The 22143-nt window shown below is 42.7% G+C and overlaps 1 protein-coding gene across 2 annotated transcripts in view; it reads right to left on the bottom strand.

Moving 5' to 3' along the window:
- LOC134351487 (DNA topoisomerase 1-like) overlaps window positions 1–22143 on the bottom strand; it is a 52750-nt gene that overhangs the window by 15138 nt on the left and 15469 nt on the right. For both annotated transcript variants that reach the window (XM_063057703.1, XM_063057711.1), the window contains 3 exons: window positions 18546–18733; window positions 12747–12891; window positions 5497–5640 (listed from right to left, as the gene is read on the bottom strand). In XM_063057703.1, the coding sequence (XP_062913773.1) occupies window positions 5497–5640; window positions 12747–12891; window positions 18546–18733 (477 nt within the window). The remainder of the gene's footprint in view (window positions 1–5496; window positions 5641–12746; window positions 12892–18545; window positions 18734–22143) is intronic.

Below are 22143 nucleotides of genomic sequence, written 5' to 3'. Positions count from 1 at the left end.
CGACTGTACCTCTTCCTAGAGATGCTGCCTGGCCTGCTGCTTTAACCAGCAACTTTTATGTGTATTGCTTGAAATTCCAGCATCTGCAGATTTCCTCGTGTTTGAGTCGTTAAGGCAGCCCACATTATTCTCCTTCGGCACTGGTATAATTGTTTCCTTTTTAAAGCAAGTGGAACTTCTGCTCGTAGCAGTGAGAGGTTGAAAATGTCCTTGAATACCCCTGCTAATTGGCTGGCACAGGTTTTCAGAGCCATACCAGGTACTCCATCGGACCTTCTGCCTTGCAAGAGTTCACTCTCTTTAAAGGCAATATTAAGGAAACTTTCCTGAACACATTTGACAAACTCTATCCCATCTAGTCCCTTCACAGTATGGGAGTCCCAGTCAATGTGGAAAGTTAAAAATCACCTACTATAACAACCCCGTTTCCTGCAACAGTCTGATCTCCCTACAAATTTGTTTTTTCTAAGTCCCGCAGACTGTTGGGTGGTCTGTAATACAGCCCCGTTACTGCCATCATACCTTTATTCTTTAGTTCCACCCATAATGCCTCACTAGATGAGTCCTCCAGTCCGTCCTGACTGAGCAATGCAGTGACATTTTCCCTGACTAGTAACACCACCCCTCCTCCTTTAACCTCTCCCGCTCTGTCACCTCTAAAACAATGGAGCCTCGAAATACTGAGCTGGCAGTTTTGCCTCTCCTTCAACCAAGTCTTACTGATGTATCGTAATTCCATGTGTTGACCCATGCTCTGAGTTCATCTGCCTTTCCTAAGATAGTACTTGCATTGAAATATATGCAGCTCAGCACATTAGTTGCACCATGCTCAACCTTTTGATTCCTGACTTTGTCTAAAGTCTTAACGACATTTGTCTCCACAACCTTTCCACCATCTGCTCTGGCACTCTAGTTCCCATCCCCATCATCATCAGCAGGTGCCATACCCAGATTAAGCTTTGACTGCCATGACCCACACACTCCTGTTTCGGGTCAAGTGGATCAATTCATTGGTATTCATTTCCAGTTCTCTGGCTGCTGTCTCCATCATCCCATCCCCATGCAACTCGTTTAACAAACCCATCTCCCCACCCCCACTGCAGCACAAGCAAACCTTTCCCACTGGGGTATTAGTCCCTGTCCAGTTCAGGTGCAAACTGTCCCTTCTGTACAGGTTCCCACCTTCTCCAGAACAGAGCACAATGATCTAAAATTCTGATGACCTCACTCCTACACCAACACCTTAGTCACAAATTAAACTGTATGATTCCTGTTTCTGGCGTCACTAGCACGTGGTATGGTATCAATCCTGAGACCACAACCCAGGAGGTCCTGCACTTTAACTTAACACCCAACTTCCTGAACTCACTTTGCAGAACCTCGTCACTCTTCCTTCCTATGTCATTAGTAACTACATGGATCACAACCTCTGGCTGTTCTCCCTCCCACCCAAGAATGCTGAGGATTCAATCCGAAATATTCTGAGCACTGAAACCCAGGAGGGAACAAACCATTCAGGAATTTGTTCTCGTCCATAGAGCCTCCATTCTCTATCCCGAACTAACGAGTACCCTATCACCACAACTCACCTCTTCGTCTCCCTTCCCTTCTGAGTCAGAGCCAGACAGTGCCAGAGAGCTGACCACTTTGACTTTCCTCTGCTAGGTTATCTTGCCCAACAGTATCCAAAGTGGTATACTTGTTGTTGATGGGAATGGCCCACAGGGGTACTCTGCACTGGCAGTTTAACCCCCTTCCCCTTCCTGTCACCCTGTTTCCTGTGTACTGCCCCTTGGGTGTAACTAGCTCTCTATACATCCTATCCATCACCGTTTCAGCCTCCAGAACATGGAGTTTCAACCCTAACTCATTAACGTGGAGTGCCGGATACTGCCAATGGATGCATTTCTTGCGGGTGTAGTCGTTAGGGACTTCCCAAATCCCTCAAGAAGAGCATCCAACTATCATGCCTGGCATCTCTTCTGTCCTGACCAAATACAAAGAAGAACAACAAACAAACAGTAGGGAAAAAACCCTCCAACAGCTTTTTTGCCATCTCTCACTCAAGTATCTCCATGCTGGAGCCTCAAAATTCCCACTAACTTGTCCATTCCAACATTGGCCACTCCTCTTACCCCTGCCTTAATTTAAATCATTCTTGCCAATCAATCCAAATTGCTGATTGGCCACTGGTCAAAGCACCAAACTACCGCGAGTTGATAACTTATGTAATCAATTGGCAAACCTGTGTGCTATGTCCTCTCACACTTTGGATTTCCGATTGGCTGCTTGCTCAAAATACCAAAGTGCCGCGAGTTGATGCCTTATGCAGTCAATTGGCAAATCCGAAAGAGCCATGTCTTCTCATGCTTCAGATCTCTGATTGGCCACTGCTCAAAACTTCGCATCCCTTTCAATGGATTTCTTGAATGAAATATAGTGAAACCACTAAACTGATGTGCATTTCAGCCACTTACAAACTAGTCTTGTCAGCTTTGCTGAACAATGAACAAGCTATAAACCAGCTTTAAAGAATGAATTACAGGTAAGCAAATCCTCTACTCTTTCAAAGTAGTTATGAAAATAAATAACGTTGGTCCTCAAGTCCTAAAAGAGGGAAAGGCTGATATCAATATATCAATGCATGATTGCATCTGGATAAAGTAGATTGTGACCAGATGCGCAAAGTTCCACCCTGCACCTTGTTTGGTGCATCAGGCAGCAACCTTTCCGTTTCTTTAGCATTTGTCTGTTTTACAATACTGAACTGCCAGTTCAGTGCTCAACCCGGCCTGGATGGAAAGTGTGCAAAGAGCCGGTGGGATTCAAACCTGGAACCTCTTGTTCCAAAGTCCTGATACAATTATACCACTGGCACACATGTGACAAGATACTTAATGGAGAAATTACATCTAACATGTGGGACTCTTGAAAGTAAGAGTTTAGGGACAGCTTGTTCTGGAAAGATGAAATTAACCTTGGATAAGGGATATTGAAGGCTTGATCGGAAGGGAGAAAATAGCACATGGCATGCAGAAACTGGAACCAAGCAAGTCTTTGAGGAATACTGAGGATGTAAGGAGGAACTAAAGGAATTGGGAGGCAAAACACAAACAATGAAATATCCTTGGAGGTAAAATTGAGCACTCAAACATTCTATAAGTACATTAAGGGTAAGAGGTATCCAACAGTAGTAATTTTGTTTGTTTATTTTTAGTACAATTGGGCCACTTGATCCATTGTATCTGCTCCATTATTTCATCATGACTGATTCAATTTTCTTCACAGCTCTAATCTCCTGCCTTCTCCCCACATCCCTTCATGCCCTGACCAATCAAGAATCTATCAAACTCTGCCTTTAATATACATAAAGACTTGGCTTCCACAGCTGCCTGTGGCAAAGAATTCCACAGATTCACCACTCTCTGGCTAAAGAAATTCCTCATCTCCTTTCTAAAGGGACACCCCTCAATTCTGAGGCTGTATCTGGGAAACATCCTTTCCACATTCACTCTATCAAGGCCTTTCACCATTCGATAGGTTTCAGTAAGGTCACCCCTCATTCTTCTGAATTCTAGTGAATACAGCCCAGAGCCATCAAATACTCCTCATATGACAAGTCATTCAATCCTGGAATCATTTTCATGAAACTCCTTTGAACTCTCTCAAGTTTCTGCACATCCTTTCTAAGGTAAGGGGTGCCCAAACCTGCTCACAATACTCCAAGTGAGGCCTCACTTTTAAAGTTTCAGTATTACATCCTTGCTTTTATATTCTACTCCTCTTGGACTGAATGCTAACATTGCATTTGCATTCCTTACCAGACTCAACCTGCAAATTAACCTTTAGGGAATCCTGCACAAGGATTCCCAACGTAAACACCAGGAAATCTGCAGATGCTGGAATTTCAAGCAACACACATAAAAATTGCTGGTGAATGCAGCAGACTCAGGAAGTCCTGAAGAAGGGTTTCGGCCCGAAACTTCAACTGTACCTCTTCCTATAGATGCTGCCTGGCCTGCTGTGTTCACCAGCAATTTTTGTGTGTGTTGCAAGGATTCCCAAGTCCCTTTGCACCTCAATTTTTTTGAATTTTCTCTCCTTAGAGATCAGTAATTAGTGTATGAACCCATGGGACGTGAAATCCTACATGAATAAGCCTCATTGGTATTCACCAAGGACGTGCAGGTACAGCAGGCGGTGAAAAAGGCGAATGGTATGCTGGCATTTATAGCAAGAGGATTCGAGTACAGGAGCAGGGAGGTACTACTGCAGTTGTACAAGGCCTTGGTGAGACCACACCTGGAGTATTGTGTGCAGTTTTGGTCCCCTAATCTGAGGAAAGACATACTTGCCATAGAGGGAGTACAAAGAAGGTTCACCAGATTGATTCCTGGGATGGCAGGACTTTCATATGAAGAAAGACTGGATGAACTGGGCTTGTACTCGTTGGAATTTAGAAGATTGAGGGGGGATCTGATTGAAACGTATAAAATCCTAAAGGGATTGGACAGGCTAGATGCAGGAAGATTGTTCTCGATGTTGGGGAAGTCCAGAACGAGGGGCCACAGTTTGAGGATAAAGGGGAAGCCTTTTAGGACTGAGATTAGGAAAAACTTCTTCACACAGAGAGTGGTGAATCTGTGGAATTCTCTGCCACAGGAAACAGTTGAGGCCAGTTCATTGGCTATATTTAAGAGGGAGTTAGATATGGCCGTTGTGGCTACGGGGGTCAGGGGGTATGGAGGGAAGGCTGGGGTGGGGTTCTGAGTTGGATGATCAGCCATGATCATAATAAATGGCGGTGCAGGCTCGAAGGGCCGAATGGCCTACTCCTGCACCTATTTTCTATGTTTCTATGAAAGCAAGTTCTGAGAGAGGCATGTTGATGGTCAATGCTAAGGTGAACAGTAAAGCCTTTGATAAGATTTCACATGGTAGGCTGCTATGGAGAGAGACTGCATGGAACCCAGGGACAGCTAGCTTTTTGGATGCAGAATTGGCTTTATGGTAGAACACAGAGAATGATGGTGTAAAGTTGGAACAACCATGAGCTGAAGGAACTCAGGAATGATGCAGGTTTTGACCCGAAACATCAACTTTTTTCCTCCCACAGATGCTGCACGACATACTGTGTTCCTCCAGATTACTGTTTGTTAATCCAGATTCCAGTATCAGTTGTCTCTCATGTCTTCATGGTGGAAGGTTGTTTTTCAGACTGGAGTCCCATGGTCCTAGTGGTGCTCCCCAAGGCTTGGTGCTAGGTCCAAATCCTTTACAATTTTTGTTAAGTATACGGGAAGGTACTTTTGGTAATTGTGTCCTCTCCCTCTACATGCAGTATTTTCTATAGGTCCCTAAAAGACAAATACTTTTTTCCCTGGCTATACCTGCAACTGAATTATTCATGGTCTGTGGAAATGTTAAAAAGGAAAAATGTCCTGCATTGAGTTAATTTAACTTCAATGTGCTAAACAGAAATATAAAATACTATACTTTGTCAATGAAATAAAGTGCCACTGCTCTCTGTCGTGATTTCATTTCCCTTGATTTCCAATCTACACGATATTGACGTCGGATTGCGTCAATTCTGTCCTTCAGACGCCGGGCAATTTCATATTTCTGCAAATCCTTCTCACCCTGTAGATTTCAATAGAAAACAATACAATGTCATTTCTGCTTATCAATTATTTACTAGAGATAACACCTTTTCAACTGAGATCAAGATTCAGAGGCCTTTAGCATCTCAAAAGCTAATGTGGAACTCAATATTCCATAAATTCTTGGTTCAATCTCATGTTTGTTTTGGGCTAATCTCAATACTTTATAATCAGTCATTTCAGACTAAAAGCATGAAGGAACTGATAAAGGATCTTTAGGCTTGGATTTGATGTCCCTGAGGGACCAAAAGTGGACAAAGCTGAATTTCCATAGAAGGGAAGTATAAAACAAAACTCACCTTTGAGCAAGTCAATTAGTCTTGTCCAGAGAAACTACTTGAATGAAACAGCTGCTGTCAACTATTCTTTCAACCTTCCAGACACTCAAAACTGGTGTCAAGAAGAGCTATGAAATTGAAGGAGAAAAAAATGTGTGGGGGCAGAAAGATGTTGGGGAAAATCAGCTTTCCTGATGACAGGGAAATGTGCTCTATACAAAGGTTAGAGACACAGAGCATTGAAACAACCCGTTCTGCCTGGATAGTCAACCTCAATCAAGATGCTTATCTAAGCTAGTCTCATTTGCCCGAGTTTGGGCTGTTTACCTCCAAACCCTTTCCTGTCCATGCAACTCGTCCAGGTGTCTTTAACATGCTGTTAGTGTACCTGCTTCAACCACTTCCTCTGGCAGCTCATTCCATACACTGACCCATCCTCTGGGTGTAAAAGTTGCCCCTCAGGTTCCTATTACATCTCATTCTGCTAACTATAACTTATGCCCTCCAATTCTTGACTTTCCAAACCCGGAGAAAAAGACAGTGCCCAAGATTGTCATTATTGAATATTGTACACAAGGATCATTTTGTCCAGGAGCTAGGCAACATTTGACACATTATATTCTCACAGCAGCAGAAACAAACGTCAACAATTCTATTGCCGATACTGATCATATCAACTTTCACAATATGTCTAACAAATTCATTATAGTGCCAGCAATTTTCTTTCCCCCCCCCACAAAGAAATTGATAGGTAAAATAGCGCTTAATGACTACAGAATTCTTTAATGGTCTTAACTGATTGTTCATAATACATTACATCAAGTCAATTCCAGTCAAGTTTATTGTTAAATGCACGAGTAGATACAATGGAAAACTTGCATGCAGCAGCATTACTGGTATGTAAACTACAGATAACACTGAACAAATTATATAAGACAATGAAGAGAGGAGAAAGTTATGCAAAAACAGCATCCTAACCCAAAAAAAAACAAAGACACAATCAGAGACTGGTCCACTGTTGTGTTAGAGTTGGTCCACAGTGCTACATTGGTTAGTTAGGGCTGTGCAAGGCAGTTCAAGAACTTGATGGTTCCCCAGCTTGGTGGTATGGGACTTCAGGCTTCCATATGCATTGACTGATGCTAGCTACAATAACAGGGCCTAACACCAATGGTAGGATCCTTGATGATTAATGCCACCTTTTTGAGACAGCACCTCCTGCAGATACTGTACCAGCTAACCCTGACTAACCCATCCATATCTCTAAATACACAGACACGAGGAAATCTGCAGATGCTGGAAATTCAAGCAACACACACAAAAAGTGCTGGTGAACGCAGCAGGCCAGGCAGCATCTCTAGGAAGAGGTACAGTCGACGTTTCGGGCTGGGACCCTTCTTCAGGACTAACTGAAAGAAGAGAAAGTAAGAGATTTGAAAGAGGGAAGGGGAGGGGGAGATGACATGATAGGAGAAGACAGGATGGGAGGGGTGGATCTAAGAGCTGGAAAGTTGATTGGTAAGAAGGATACCAGGCTGGAGAAGGGAGAGGATCATGGGACAGGAAGCCTGGGGAGAAAGAGAAGGGTGCCTGGAGGGTGGACAGCAGGCAAGGAGTTATAATGAGAGGGACAGAGGGAGAAAAAAAGAGAAAAAAAGGCGGGGAGGGGAATATATTAAATAAATAAGGGATGGGGTGTGAAGGGGAGGAGGGGCATTAATGGAAGTTAGAGAAGTCGATATTCGTACCATCAGGTTGGAGGCTACCCAGACAGAATATAAGGTGTTGTTCCTCCAACCTGAGTGTGGCTTCATCTTGATAGTAGAGGAGGCCGTGGACAGACATATCAGAATGGGAGTGGGACGTGGAATTAAAATGTGTGGCTGCTGGGTGATCTTGCTTTCTCTGGCAGACAGAGTGTAGGTGTTCAGCGAAACGGTCTCCCAGCCTTTGTCGGGTCTCGCCAATATACAGAAGGCCGCACTGGGAGCGCCGGACGCAGTATATCACCCCAGCCGACTCACAGATGAAGTGTCGCCTCACCTGGAAGGACTGTCTGGGGCCCTGAATGGTGGTGATGGAGGAAGTGTAAGGGCATGTGTAGCACTTGTTCCGCTTACAAGGATAAGTGCCGGGAGGGAGATTGGTGGGAAGGGATGGGGGCGGACGAATGGACAAGGAAGTCGTGTAGGGAGCAATCCCTGCGGAAAGCCGGGGGGGGGGTGGGGGGAGGAGGAGGAAAAGATGTGCTTAGTGGTGGGATCCCGTTGGAGGTGGCGGAAGTTATGGAGAATTATATGTCGGACTGGGAGGCTGGTGGGGTGGTAGGTGAGGACAAAGGGAACCCTATTCCTAGTGGGGTGGCAGGAGGATGTGGTGAGAGCAGATGTGCCTGAAATGGGAGAGATGCGTTTGACAGCAGAGTTGATGGTGGAGGAAGGGAAGCCCCTTTCTTCAAAAAAGGACATCTCCTTCGTCCTGGAATGAAAAGCCTCATCCTGAGAGCAGATGCAGCAGAGACGGAGGAATTGTGAGAAGGGGATGGCATTTTTGCAAGAGACAGGGTGGGAAGAGGAATAGTCCAGGTAGCTGTGAGGGAAAGGGAGTTTGTGGAGTCCCTCTGAGATGAATTCTTAGAACAGCTTATACTGGAGCTTACCAGAGAGAACGCAATTCTAGATTTAGTGTTGTGCAATGAACCGGATTTGATCAGGGACCTCGGGGTAAAGGAGCCATTAGGAGGTAGTGACCATAATATGATAAGTTTTAATCTACAATTTGAGAGGGAGAAGGGAAACTCAGAAGTGTCAGTATTACAGTTGAACAAAGGGAACTATGGTACTATGAGGGAGGAGCTGGCCAAGGTTCAATGGAACAATACCCTAGCAGGAATGACAGTGGAACAGCAATGGCAAGTGTTTCTGGGAATAATGCGGAAGGTGCAGGATCAATTCATTCCAAAGAGGAAGAATGATCCTAAGGGGAGTAAGGGGAGGCTGTGGTTGACAAGGGAAGTAATGGATAGTATAAAAATAAAAGAGAAGAAGTATAACATAGCAAAGACGAGTGGGAAGCCGGAGGATTGGGAAACTTTTAAAGAACAGAAGGTAACTAAAAAGGCAATACGTGGAGAAAAAATGATGTACGAAGGTAAACTAGCCAAGAATATAAAAGAGGATAGTAAAAGCTTCTTTAGGTACGTGAAAAGGAAAAAAAATAGTTAAGACCAAAATTGGGCCCCTGAAGACAGAAGCGGGTGAATTTATTATGGGGAACAAGGAAATGGCAGTCGAGTTGAACAGGTACTTTGGATCTGTCTTCACTAGGGAAGACACAAACAATCTCCCAGATGTAATAGTGGTCAAAGGACCTAGGGTAATGGATGAATTGAAGGAAATTTATATTAGGCAGGAAATGGTATTAGATAGGCTGTTAGGTCTGAAGGCTGATAAGTCCCCGGGACCTGATGATCTGCATCCCAGGGTACTTAAGGAGGTGGCTTTAGAAATCGTGGACGCATTGGTAATCATTTTCAAATGTTCTATAGATTCAGGATCAGTTCCTGTGGATTGGAGGGTGGCTAATGTTGTCCCTCTCTTCAAGAAGGAAGGAAGAGAGAAAACAGGGAATTACAGACCGGTTAGCGTGACGTCGGTCGTGGAAAAGATGCTGGAGTCAATTATAAAAGATGAAATTACGACACATCTGGATAGTAGTAACAGGATTGGTCTGAGTCAGCATGAATTTACGAAGGGGAAGTCGTGCTTGACTAACCCGCTGGAAGTTTTTGAGGATTTAACTATGAAAATGGACAAGGGAGAGCCAGTGGATGTAGGGTACCTGGACTTTCAGAAAGCCTTTGATAAAGTCCCACATAGGAGATTAGTGGGCAAAATTAGGGCACATAGTATTGGGGGCAGAGTACTGACATGGATTGAAAATTGGCTGGCTGACAGAAAACAAAGAGTAGCAATTAACGGGTCCCTTTCGGAATGGCAGGCGGTGACCAGTGGGGTATCGCAGGGTTCAGTGCTGGGACCGCAGCTGTTTACAATATATATTAATGATTTAGATGAGGGATTTAAAAGTAACATTAGCAAATTTGCCGATGACAAAGCTGGGTGGCAGTGTGAAATGTGAGGAGGATGTTATGAGAATGCAGGGTGACTTGGACAGGCTGGGTGAGTGGGCAGATGCATGGCAGAAGCAGTTTAATGTGGATAAATGTGAGGTTATCCACGTTGGTGGTAAGAACGGGAAGACAGATTATTATCTAAATGGAGTCGTTAGGAAAAGGGGAAGTACAACGAGATCTACGTGTTCTTGTACATCAGTCACTGAAAGCAAGCATGCAAGTACAGCAGGCAGTGAAGAAAGCTAATGGCATGCTGGCCTTCATAACAAGGGGAATTGAGTATAAGAGCAAAGGGGTCCTTCTGCAGCTGTACAGGGCCCTGGTGAGACCACACCTGGAGTACTATGTGCAGTTTTGGTCTCCAAATTTGAGGAAGGACATTCTTGCTATTGAGGGAGTGCAGCGTAGGTTCACAAGGTTAATTCCTGGGATGTCATATGTTGAAAGATTGGAGAGACTGGGCTTATATACTCTGGAATTTAGAAGGCTGGGAGGGGATCTTATTTGAACAGATAAGATAATTAAGGGTTTGGACACGCTGGAGGCAGGAAGCACGTTCCTGCTGATGGGTGAGTCCAGAACCAGAGGCCACAGTTTAAGAATTGGGGGTAGGCCATTTAGACTGGAGTTGAGGAAAAACTTTTTCACCCAGAGAGTGGTGGACATATGGAATGCTCTGTCCTGGATGCTTTCAAAAAAAGAGATGGATAGAGCTCTTAAAGATAGCAGAATCAAAGGTTATGGGGATAAGGCAGGAACTGGATACTGATTGTGGATGATCAGCCATGATCACAGCGAATGGCAGTGCTGGCTCGAAGGGCCGAATGGCCTACTCCTGCATCTATTGTCTTTTGAGAGTCCGTAGGCTTATAGTAGACATCAGTAGATAAGCTGTCTCCAGGGGTAAAGACAGAAAGATCAAGAAAGGGGAGGGAGGTGTCAGAAATGGACCAGGTAAACTTGAGGGCAGGGTGAAAGTTGGAGGCAAAGTTAATGAAGTCACTAAGTTAATGAACCGACCACTTAGCACATCTTTCCTCCCCCCCCCCTTTCTGCAGGGATCGCTCCCTACGCAACTCCCTTGTCCATTCGTCCCCCTCACCCCTTCCCACCGATCTCCCTCCCAGTCCTTATCCTTGTAAGCAGAACAAGTGCTACACACGCCCTTACACCTCCCCCCTCACCACCATTCAGGGCCCCAGACAGTCCTTCCAGGTGAGGCGACACTTCACCTGTGAGTCAGCTGGGGTGATATACTGCGTCCGGTGCTCCCGATGTGGCCTTCTATATATTTGCGAGACTTGACACAGGCTGGGAGACTGTTTCACTGAACACCTACGCTCTGTCTGTCAGAGAAAGTAAGATCTCCCAGTGGCCAGACATTTTAATTCCATGTCCCATTCTCATTCTGATATGTCTATCCACGGCCTCTACTGTCAAGATGAAGCCACACTCAGATTGGAGAAACAACACCTTATATTCCGTCTGGGTAGCCTCCAACCTGATGGCATGAATATTGACCTCTAACTTCTGTTAATGCCCCTCCTCCTCTTCACACGCTATCCCTTATTTATTTATTTAATATATTTTAAATACATTTTTTATTTATTCCCCCCCTCTTTTTTCTCCCTCTGTCCCTCTCACTATAACTCCTTGCCTGCTGTCCACCCTCCGGACTTCCCTCCCCCCTTCTCTTTCTCCCCAGCCTTCCTGTCCCATGATCCTCTCCCTTCTCCAGCCTGGTATCCTTTTTGCCAATCAACTTTCCAGCTCTTAGATCCACCCCTCCCATCCTGTCTTCTCCTATCATTTCAGATCTCCCTCTCCCCCTCCCAAATCTCTTCCTATCTCTTCTTTCAGTTAGTCCTGACGAAGGGTCTTGGTGCGAAATGTCGACTGTACCTCTTCCTATAGATGCTGCCTGGATTGCTGCGTTCACCAGCATTATTTGTGTGTTGCATATCTCTAAATACTCATTTTTATACAAAGGATCAATAAAAGGCAATTAAGTGTAGGAATCCCAAATCAATATTTAAGACTATCTAATTGGATGGGGGTAGAGTCAAGGCATTTACAGGAGGTGCTGTCTCAAGAAGGAAACAACTAAACTAATTCACCTTATAGTCACGTAATCTTGGATTAGCTTGAGTTTTAATAAAAGACAGACAATTGGTTACTATAAATCTTGGCTAGTCTATTCTATAAAAGTTAATGTTATTCACTTATGACTAAGTTGGAGAAGGCATCAGGACAGACCTGGTGGGTGCAGTTGTGGTGCAATGGGGTCTAGGGGCTTGGTAGAGGGAGCACAAGTATGGGGAAAATGCAGGATATCATCAACTTTAGGGACAAGTTTTCCTACAAAATTGTACTTTGGGCAGTGGGGTCTCAGCAAAATACTCCGCAGTATTTAGTGGGATTGGTAGATGAATGGATATCGGAGTGGGGGGGGTCTGAATTTCAACACTACTGCTGAATTTGCATTTTGACTTGCATATTTTTAATGGACATTTTAAGGCTAGTTTATACTGTCAATGTTACTGTTTGTTACAAAAGCCTAAAGTCTGTACCAAATCATTCCTGGGAAAGAAAAAATCTGGTGTTGAGAAGGAACAAGTTAAAATAAAGGATAATGGAATAAATTTTGTAAAGGAATTGCCAGGAAATACATACCTTAAGCTTGGAACTTGGGTTGAGCATGATATATTTATTAAGATTCTGGACATTTTCCACCCATGACGCCAGCCAAGTTACTCTATTATCGAAACGCACTTCCTTCCAACGATGACCTTGTGGAGGTGTTGGGATCTTTGAATCACTGGGTAAAATGTTTAATTTAGAAAAATAAAATTAACATAGGTAATATGTCTTGACAAAATAGATTACTCCAAATTAAATACGAATCATAAATGATGAAATTGTGGTAGGAAAGCTTTAATTTAATGACTTAATCACTTCAAACTGAATATCCACTGCAAAATTTAGCCTCACTTCCTTCAGAACAACAAGCAATTTAACTACACTTTCCTTTAAAACAATAGTATACTAAAGTGCCAATTCAATAATACTAACTGAGTTGCCCATATCAGACTTTATTTCCCTACTGAAAACAGGTTAGGGAAATTAATCATTACAGATCTGTGCCTTTGCTTCTCCATGTATCCAGCCTATTTCACTAATGCCTTAAGGGCCATACTTGTACTAAATTATTTTGTGCTTCAAATAAACAATCAAAACTGCCTAATTGTGTGTGCTAGCTGATATTGAAAAGTAAATACAAAGGAGGAAAAGAAAAGAAATTAAAGGAACAATCCAGGTTAAGCTAACCAGTGGCTTTCAATATTCAAGATGTTTCAATAAGATCCACCCCTCATTCTTCTAAATTCCAGAGAATACAGGTCCAGAGCCAAACACTAAGTTAACTCTTTCATTCCCAAAATAATTTTTATGAACCATCTTTGTATCCTCTCCAATGGTAGCACATTGTTTCTTAGATAAGGGGCCAAAAACTGCTGACAATACGCTAACTCCAGACAGACTTATAAAACTTCAGCATCAAATCCTTAAAATCAAGACCCTAGAAATGCAGGGCAAGTGGAGGGAACCATTTCACATTTCTACAGACTGTTACGTACCCCGTAACTGGGTTGCCAAACCAGCAGAAATGGATCACTCAGTTGGAGTCTGGATTACTAGAACCAAGAAAGTTTTATTAAAGAAACAAGCAACACAGTAATCGAAAGGATAATAAATGCAACAGTTCAGCAATAATAAACACACGTGCACAGAATTAAGATAACAACATCAATCAAGCTCTATCGTTGTCTCGGGGTAAATGACCAATTTCAAAGTGACACAAAAGTTCAGTCCAATTTAGTTCAGTTCGCAGTAATCGTTGCCATGGCGATGGACAACGTGGGGGGAGAGAGAGAGAGAGAGAACGAGAACGACTGATCATTCAGAAACGGCTTCCACTCACAGACCGGCGATATTGCTCACAAGCAGCTTTTGGGCGGGTCCTTTGTGATGTCACCCGAGGTCACCGACTGTGACCCCTCCTCCAGATGCGGTTGATCCTCTGCAGTGAACCCGGCACCCAAGCGAGGGTGGACACACACCGGGTTCCCGCTGATCGTACCTTTCCACGCTGTGCGTTTAAGGTCCGATACTTCCCACCGACTCGTGAGAGGCGCACCGCTTCCAGGGTCTCGTTACCTCGGGTGTCATGTGTCCTGCCTTAGCGAACCTGTCCCTTTTTATCCCCCTGCTGGGGTATCGCCTGTCCATCACTTCAAACAGTTCAGGGTTCAAAGGGGGAGCCGCTCCAGACAGCTCTCTCTCCCGTCCCTTCATTACACATCTCCAGATCGCCTGTCCGTCACTTCAAACAGTTCAGGGTTCAAAGGGGGAGCCGCTCTAGACAGCTTTCTCTCCCGTCCCTTCATTACACATCTCCAGATGCTGCTTCATTGTTCCTTATCTCTCCTTCCCCTGAGGACAGGTGGCAGACCAACTACTGATGCCACTGTTGCTAGCCCAGGCCAGCAAACATCTTAATTTATGTGTATTCTCGTCACAAGACCCATGAAAGTCACAACAGATGATGAAAGTCACAACTGCCTACAAAGTGCTTTGTGCTCTTTAATTGATTAAGGAGGGGATTTAAAGTTCAGGACCTCATACAGGGCAGAGAAATCATGGCCTATTTGACACCAATGATGCCTGCTATCAGTTACTTTTCAGAGACCTGGAAAATCTGCAGAAGACAGTGAGAAAGACATTGAAAAAATGCTGTCTGAAAAATCCCCCAAATTCCAGGTTTGGATAATAAAATCAGTAACAGTTTTCACTACGAGGCCTCATTCCTGGTACATTAAAATTAATCCACGGATTGATTATTTGGAAATTTGAGGGCCTGGCGACTAGTTCAATGGTGATGTTTTGTCACACCCCTTTCAACTCATCAGGGTCCTGGTTCCTGCACTTCTTTCCCACATTGCTAATTCATTGGAAAATTTATCATAATTCAATGAGGCATTCAAAAATAAATTAAATTATTGGAATTTTGTGTTGGGTAGCAATAGGAAATACCATCCAATAGTCCAGAATACCTGTTGGTTTGGCATCACGGTCCTGAGCGTGTTGGACAACAAAGATGCATACATACATCAGGATGCCCTTTATCAGCTACAGCACAGCATCAACCCCCAAAAGCTAATCAATAAACTTTAAGAAACACACATAAAAGTTGCTGGTGAATGCAGCAGGCCAGGCAGCATCTCTAGGAAGAGGTGCAGTCGACGTTTCAGGCCGAGACCCTTCCTAGAGATGCTGCCTGGCCTGCTGCATTCACCAGCAACTTTTATGTGTGTTGCTTGAATTTCCAGCGTCTGCAGAATTCCTGTTGTTTGCGTTTAAATAAACTTTAAGACCTTGGACTCAATACCTCATTTGTAATTGGATCCTCTAGTTCCTCACTTGTAACCTTAGTCAGTTCAGATTGGCAACAACATCTCTCCACTATCTCCATCAGCACATGTGCACCACAACGCTTGTGTTCAGCCCCCTGCTCTGCTCACTATTTGTGTGGCTAAGCTCAGCTCCAAACCATATTCAAGTTTACCGATACATCACTGTCATAGGCCGAATCAAAGGGTGGTGATGCATTAGCATACAAGAGGGAGATTGAAAATCTGGCTGAGTGGTGCATAACAAAACCTTATTCAATGTCAGCAAGACCAAAGAGCTGGTTATTAACTTCAGAAGAAGAAAACCAGAGGTCCATGAGCCAGTTCTCATTGGAGGAACAGAGGTGGAAAGGGTCAGCAACTTTGAATTCCTTGGTATTATTATTTCAGAGGACCTGCCCTAGGGCCAGCACATAAACAATTACAGGAAAAAATACATCAGCACCTCTGCTTCCCTAGGAGTCTGCAGAGATTCATAATGATTTTGATAAACTTCTATAGATATATAGTGAAGGGTATATCAACTGGCTGCATCACTATCTGGTATGGAAACACCAATGCCCTTGAACAGCAAATCCCACGCAAAGTAGTGGATATGGCCTAGCCCATCACAGGTAAAGCCCTCCCAGCCACTGAGCACATCTACATGAAATGCTGTTGTCAGAAAGCAGCATCTATCATCAGGGACCCCCATTTCCAAGGACATGCTTCCTGCTCATTGCTGCCATCAGGAAGGTGGTACAGGAGCCCCAGGACTTTCACCACCAGGTTCAGCAACTTCAGTGTAATGTTTGTCACACTCCCATTCAACTCATGGAGCCCCGTTTCCACCCTTCAACCTTTAGTCTCTTAAACCAAAGCGGGTAACTTCACTCGCCCAATCATTGAAATGTTCCCACAATAAATGGACTCACTTTCAAGGACACAAGTTCTTGACGTTATTTATTTATTATTTCTTTCTTTTTGTATTTGCACAGTTTGTCTTCTGCACTCTGGTTGAATGACCACGTTGGATGGTCTTTCATTGATTCCGTTACGGTCATTATTCTGTAGACTTACTGAGTGTGTCACAGAAAGTAAATCTCAGGGTTGTACATGGTGACATATATGCACTTTGATAATAATTAACTTTGAAATTATTATCAAAGTACATCTAGGCCCTAGTTGCACTCAGTTGGCTACACTGGTTAGACCATGTTGCTTGCTTGCTCAGTGCTTATATTATTGTAACTAACTATTTTGAGCTATCATTGGGAAGGATTATCAAGCAGGCACGGGAAGAGATTCAAGGATGTGCTCAAAAGAAGAAACTTGACATTCCCATCAACTTCTTGGTATTTTCCCACACAAATGGAGAAGGAACATCAGGAAGGTCTGAAGAATATTGAGGCTATGCAGTTGGAGCACAACTGAAACAGAAGCATTTCAGTGTTGGCCAGGAAGAATCACAATCTTCAAATCAGCAAAATTGAATGAATGAGTTAAGGAGTGTGGAAGTTGGTAAACTAAATGTCTTTGCTCTTGCCATTCTTTCAAAGGAATGGAGACAGCCACATTGTAAGTCTGTTCTTGCAGTTGCCATTTTGTAAATGGATTCCTGTACAGTACTGGCTTGATTAGAGCAGCTAGATGTGGACACAATGAATTTCCTGTTAATAATCTGCTAAACTTGAGATCATTTCCAAAGAAACTGTTCAGTTATGTACTGTGGAAGGACCAATCTGTGACCTGAAGTATCTTGAGCCTAGTAATTGGCTGACCTGGTTAACTTGCTTTGAAATGGTTTGATTCAGAAAACAAAGTTATCTGAGGCACATATCTGGGGATGAGCATAATATTGCTTGTGGCCATGGGTTCGACCTAGTAAAAAGCTGGCACAGGTCAGTCAGGCAAGCCTGAGCCAATGAAATCAAAACACATCAGTGTGATCTGATAGGAAGAGGATGGAGGATTGTGGGAGTAGAATCAGTGAAAGCTGGAGACCAACCACTGGGGGAAAATGGATGACCCCATGTTGGAAATGTGGAGATTATGTCAGGATCAAGCTTCTCCTCCCAGGTTGGTAGACTTCTTAACGCTCTGTTGCCACTTAGCACAACGTACACTGCCTGAATGCCCTGCCACCTCCTCAACTTCCAACTCAGAAACACTCTACTCGTGCACTGGTCACTTTTAATCTTTTATTGCTGCTGTTTTGCGTATTTCTACCACCCATTGTTTTATTCTAATAGTGTGAGTAACATTATATTGTCTTACATAAACAAGCACTTCACACTTCATGTCAATCTTCAGGCAATGCCACAAAGAGACTTATGCTATCTTGTGACTACTGGATTGTAACTATGCATTGTATGTAGTGTGTTTTGCACTTTGGTCCCAGAGGAACAGCACAGACTCCTACTCCCAGGTATTACCTTTTCTATTCTTTGATTATTCAGGGTCAGAGACACCTGGTGTGTGTGCGCATACAGACAACTAGTTTTGTATTATTTATGTGCTTGTTGTTAGATCAACCAATAAAGGTAGATTCTCTTTGCCTAAATGATCATTATTCTTGAGGATTGTTACCAGGAACATCACAATACTTCCCTTTATCTATAGTTCTCACACGGCCTCAGTAGCCACAAAACCAAAATGGAACCAAGCCATTCCTGATAAACACTGACTACCTAAAAAGTTACCGAACCCAAAACAACCAGTTTATCACCCAATCCAAATTTTCTTTGCAACCCAAAAGAATGCAAAAATAATTACATTTTTCTTCATTTAAGGTACACTTGAATGTTTCCCTTTGTAAACATAAGAAAGAAATGTTCAACTCCAAACATACTGAAAATATTGTTAAACCACAAAGAGAATATGTGCTCATAAGGAAAAATGCATGGACTCATGGCTGAAAAAAGCAAGGTAGAAAGATGAAAAAGAAACAAGGAAGGTATAAATTATATGGCAGTTTCTCTATAAAAAAAAACTTATTTTTGGATTTATCATATAATCCATTTACCTACTACAATTGATGATGACATCTTCAGGCATGATCCTTCTCTTCAGTTTTCCCATCTTCGGATGATCACCACGGCCACGAAAAAGCCCTGGTGGCTCAATTTTGAAGTTTGCGATTCTTTCCCGATGCCCATCCATTATACAATAGCCGTACTCCTCAATGATTGCATCTTGCTCCATCTTTAATTTCTGCAAGGAAAAGCTGAATTTTTACACGATAACTCATTGGTTTACACTCGTTTTAATAACTTCTTGTGCTGTTCCCATAAAAAAATTTATCTATGCTCGACTTCCGGGTCATCAAGGGAATGGCGGCGTAAGGAAAAGGTCTCTCGACAAAAAAGAAGGTAAGCTGCCCCAAAATCGAATTTAGACAAATACTTAATATTGCATAACTATATTAATAAAAGGGGCAAGGATGATGTCTAAGAACAAGAATAAAAAGTCCGCTTTGAAGGCTGATAAACATAAAGAGATACAGCAAGGCGAAGGGCCTAGCTCTCCCACGGCAAGCCAGGACGGAGATAATGAGGGGGAATCGGTGACTCTGTCTTTGATTCTCGGAGAGATTCGCGAGTTCCGACAAGATAACAGCAAACAGCTGGAAGATATTAAAGGAGAAATAGTAAAAACTAACTCGCGGATAGATGAAGCCGAAGCGAGGATTGTTGGAATTGAAGAGAAGCTACAAAACGCCGAGGAAGTGATAGCAGAAATGCTGAAGCTACAAAACCAGCTCCAGTGGAAACTAATAGATCAAGAAGGCCGCTCGAGAAGGGAAAATGTGAGGATCTACGGAGTTCCCGAAGGAACCGAAGGTAAACCCGGATTGATGATTCCCTTCGTGGAGAAGCTGCTTAGAGAGAACCTTGATATACCGGCCGCAAAAGACCTACAGATAGAAAGGGCTCACCGCACGTTGGCACCATAGCCTCCGGCAGGCGCCCAGCCCAGATCGATTCTGATCAGATTTCTCAGTTACAGAACGAAGGAAGAGGTGCTTAAAAGAGCATGGCAAAAGAAAGGTTTCATGTGGAACAACTGCAAAATCAGTTTAGACCACGACTATGCACCGGGGATTCTTGCCAGACGGAAGGAATATACGGAAACACGGAGAGTCCTGAAGGAAAACAACATCAGATTCCAGACCCTGTATCCAGCTCGGCTGAGAGTCTTTTACAATGAAGGGACAAAAACTTACGCTACGGTGGAGGAGGCAACGTTGGACCTGGCGGACCGGGGACTACCTATTAAAGTTATCACCCAACCGGAGTCGCTACTGGAGAGGATTCGGCAGAAGTTGTGGCAGTTAGTAGGGCGAGGACGCTCCACTCGAACCAGAGTGTCAAATTACAAGGAAAAGCTGCAAATATTCAGACCCGAATGTACAGAGAATACAGATTAATTAAGAGAAATGACTGAAAAGAGTAAATCGGACTTAAAAGTAAAATGAAAACTGGTAACTGAAAATAAACTAGGCAGAATAACTTGAATGATAGCAATATGGTCGAGACATAAATAGGAGAAAATTCTCTATGATTATTCAAACTGCTGAGGGCCCTCTAACACAGGGTGAAGATAGAGGTTATCCCTCTGAACTGAGGTGGGTCGGTGCTCAGGCCTCACTGTGGGAAGTCGGGAAAAATTTTCAAATGTTATACGTTCAGAAATGTCTAGGGTGTGGTTATATGTCTTGGTTTACTGTTGAGAAGGGATTGCTTACTGTTTGGTTAGAAAAGGAGAGTGCTTTTTTTCTACTAGAGAAAAATGCAAACTGAATTGGTAAAAATAATTTCCTATAATGTTAATGGGGTTTTGAATCCAATTAAAAGAAATAAGATTATGTCTAAATTGAAAAAAGAGAGGGCACAAATAGCTTTCCTCCAGGAAACACATATGAGCCAATCTGAACATGGAAAATAAAAAAGAATGGGCTTTAAGCATATATTTTATTCATCATATAAATTGAGTCACAAAAGAGGGGTAGCTACTTTAATATCAAGTACTCTTAATTATGAACATATTTCAGAGACTAGAGACAAAGAAGGACGGTTTGTAAAAATCACAGGAAGAATAGAAGGTACAGAAATAACATTGCTGAATGTTTATGCTCCTCCAGGTAGTGAATGGTCATTTTATAGACACATTTTTGACTTAATGGTCAGTTCTCGAGGGGTAGTAATTTGTGGAGGGAATTTTAATATTAGATTAAATCCTATATTAGATTCTTCAAGAATAGTTACTCAGAATAAACCTCTGACTCGGAAAGTGAATTCATTGATGGAGGAGTTGGGAATTATAGATGTCTGGAGGGAATTACACCCTACTAGTAAAGATTATACATATTACTCTTTCCCTCATTCAGCCTATTCAAGGATAGACTATTTCTTTATCTTTAATACAGATAGACTCAGGATAAAAAACTGTAATATTGCAACAATTGATCTGTCGGATCATAGCCCAGTCTCTATGTCTCTAATCCTGGAAAGGAAAATGAGGAAAACACTATGGAGGCTAAACTCACATATACTCAATAACCCAAAAGTAATGGAGAGATTAAGGGGAGAAATCAAAGAATATCTAGACCTTAATGACACGGGAGAAACATCACCAGTGATTTTATGGGATACATTGAAAGCTGTACTGAGAGGGAAAATTATTTCCATTACTACTCACATGAAAAAAATCAATGCACAAAAATTAGCAGGCCTTCAAGGAAAATTAAAACAACTTCAAGTTGTAGATAGCAACAAAAGTAATTCAAATCGAAAACAGGAAATTAGGAAATTGCAAAGTGAAATTGATGATATTTATACGTTGGAAACTCAAAGAAATTTTCTTTACCTGAGACAAAAGAATTATGAAGTAGGAGGTAAATCAGCTAGATTATTAGCATATAAATTACGAAAACAACAAGCAGACAATACAATTCATAAAATAAAGAATCCAAAGACAAAGCTTGTGGAGAGTACAATAGGGAAAATTCAAGAGAGTTTTGAAACATATTATCGAGAGCTGTACTCCCAACCCCGGGCCCCCAATGAGCCCTATATAGACAGTGTATTGAATTTTTTAGATCTACCTAAACTTACAGATTTACAAAATGAAAGTTTATTTGAACCAGTAACTGTCAAAGAACTGAACGTGGCCATCTCTAGGTTAAAGGCTGGAAAGTCCCCAGGTTCTGATGGGTTTACCTCAGAGTGGTACAAGTCCCTGAAGACACAGTTAGCCCCATTACTACTTAACACCTCTAATTGGATCTTGCAGAGAGGAGAAACTCCACCTTCCTGGAGAGAAGCGATTATTTCAGTTATTCCTAAAGAGGGTAAAGATAAACTAGAATGTGGCAATTATCGGCCAATTAGTGTTCTTAATTTAGATTACAAACTATTTACATCTATATTAGCGCGCAGATTGGAAAAGCTTTTACCTGGCCTAATCCATTTAGACCAGACTGGATTTATTCAACAAAGACAAACACAGGACAACATAAGGAGAACTCTGCACATATTAGAACAGGTTAATAAGAACGAGACAGAGACAATGGTAGTAGGATTGGACGCTGAGAAAGCTTTTGATTCGGTTAGTTGGGCATT

Source organism: Mobula hypostoma, chromosome 1 (assembly GCF_963921235.1).
Source record: "Mobula hypostoma chromosome 1, sMobHyp1.1, whole genome shotgun sequence".
Taxonomy (NCBI): domain Eukaryota; kingdom Metazoa; phylum Chordata; class Chondrichthyes; order Myliobatiformes; family Myliobatidae; genus Mobula; species Mobula hypostoma.
This window is presented reverse-complemented; position numbering and strand designations above follow the sequence as displayed.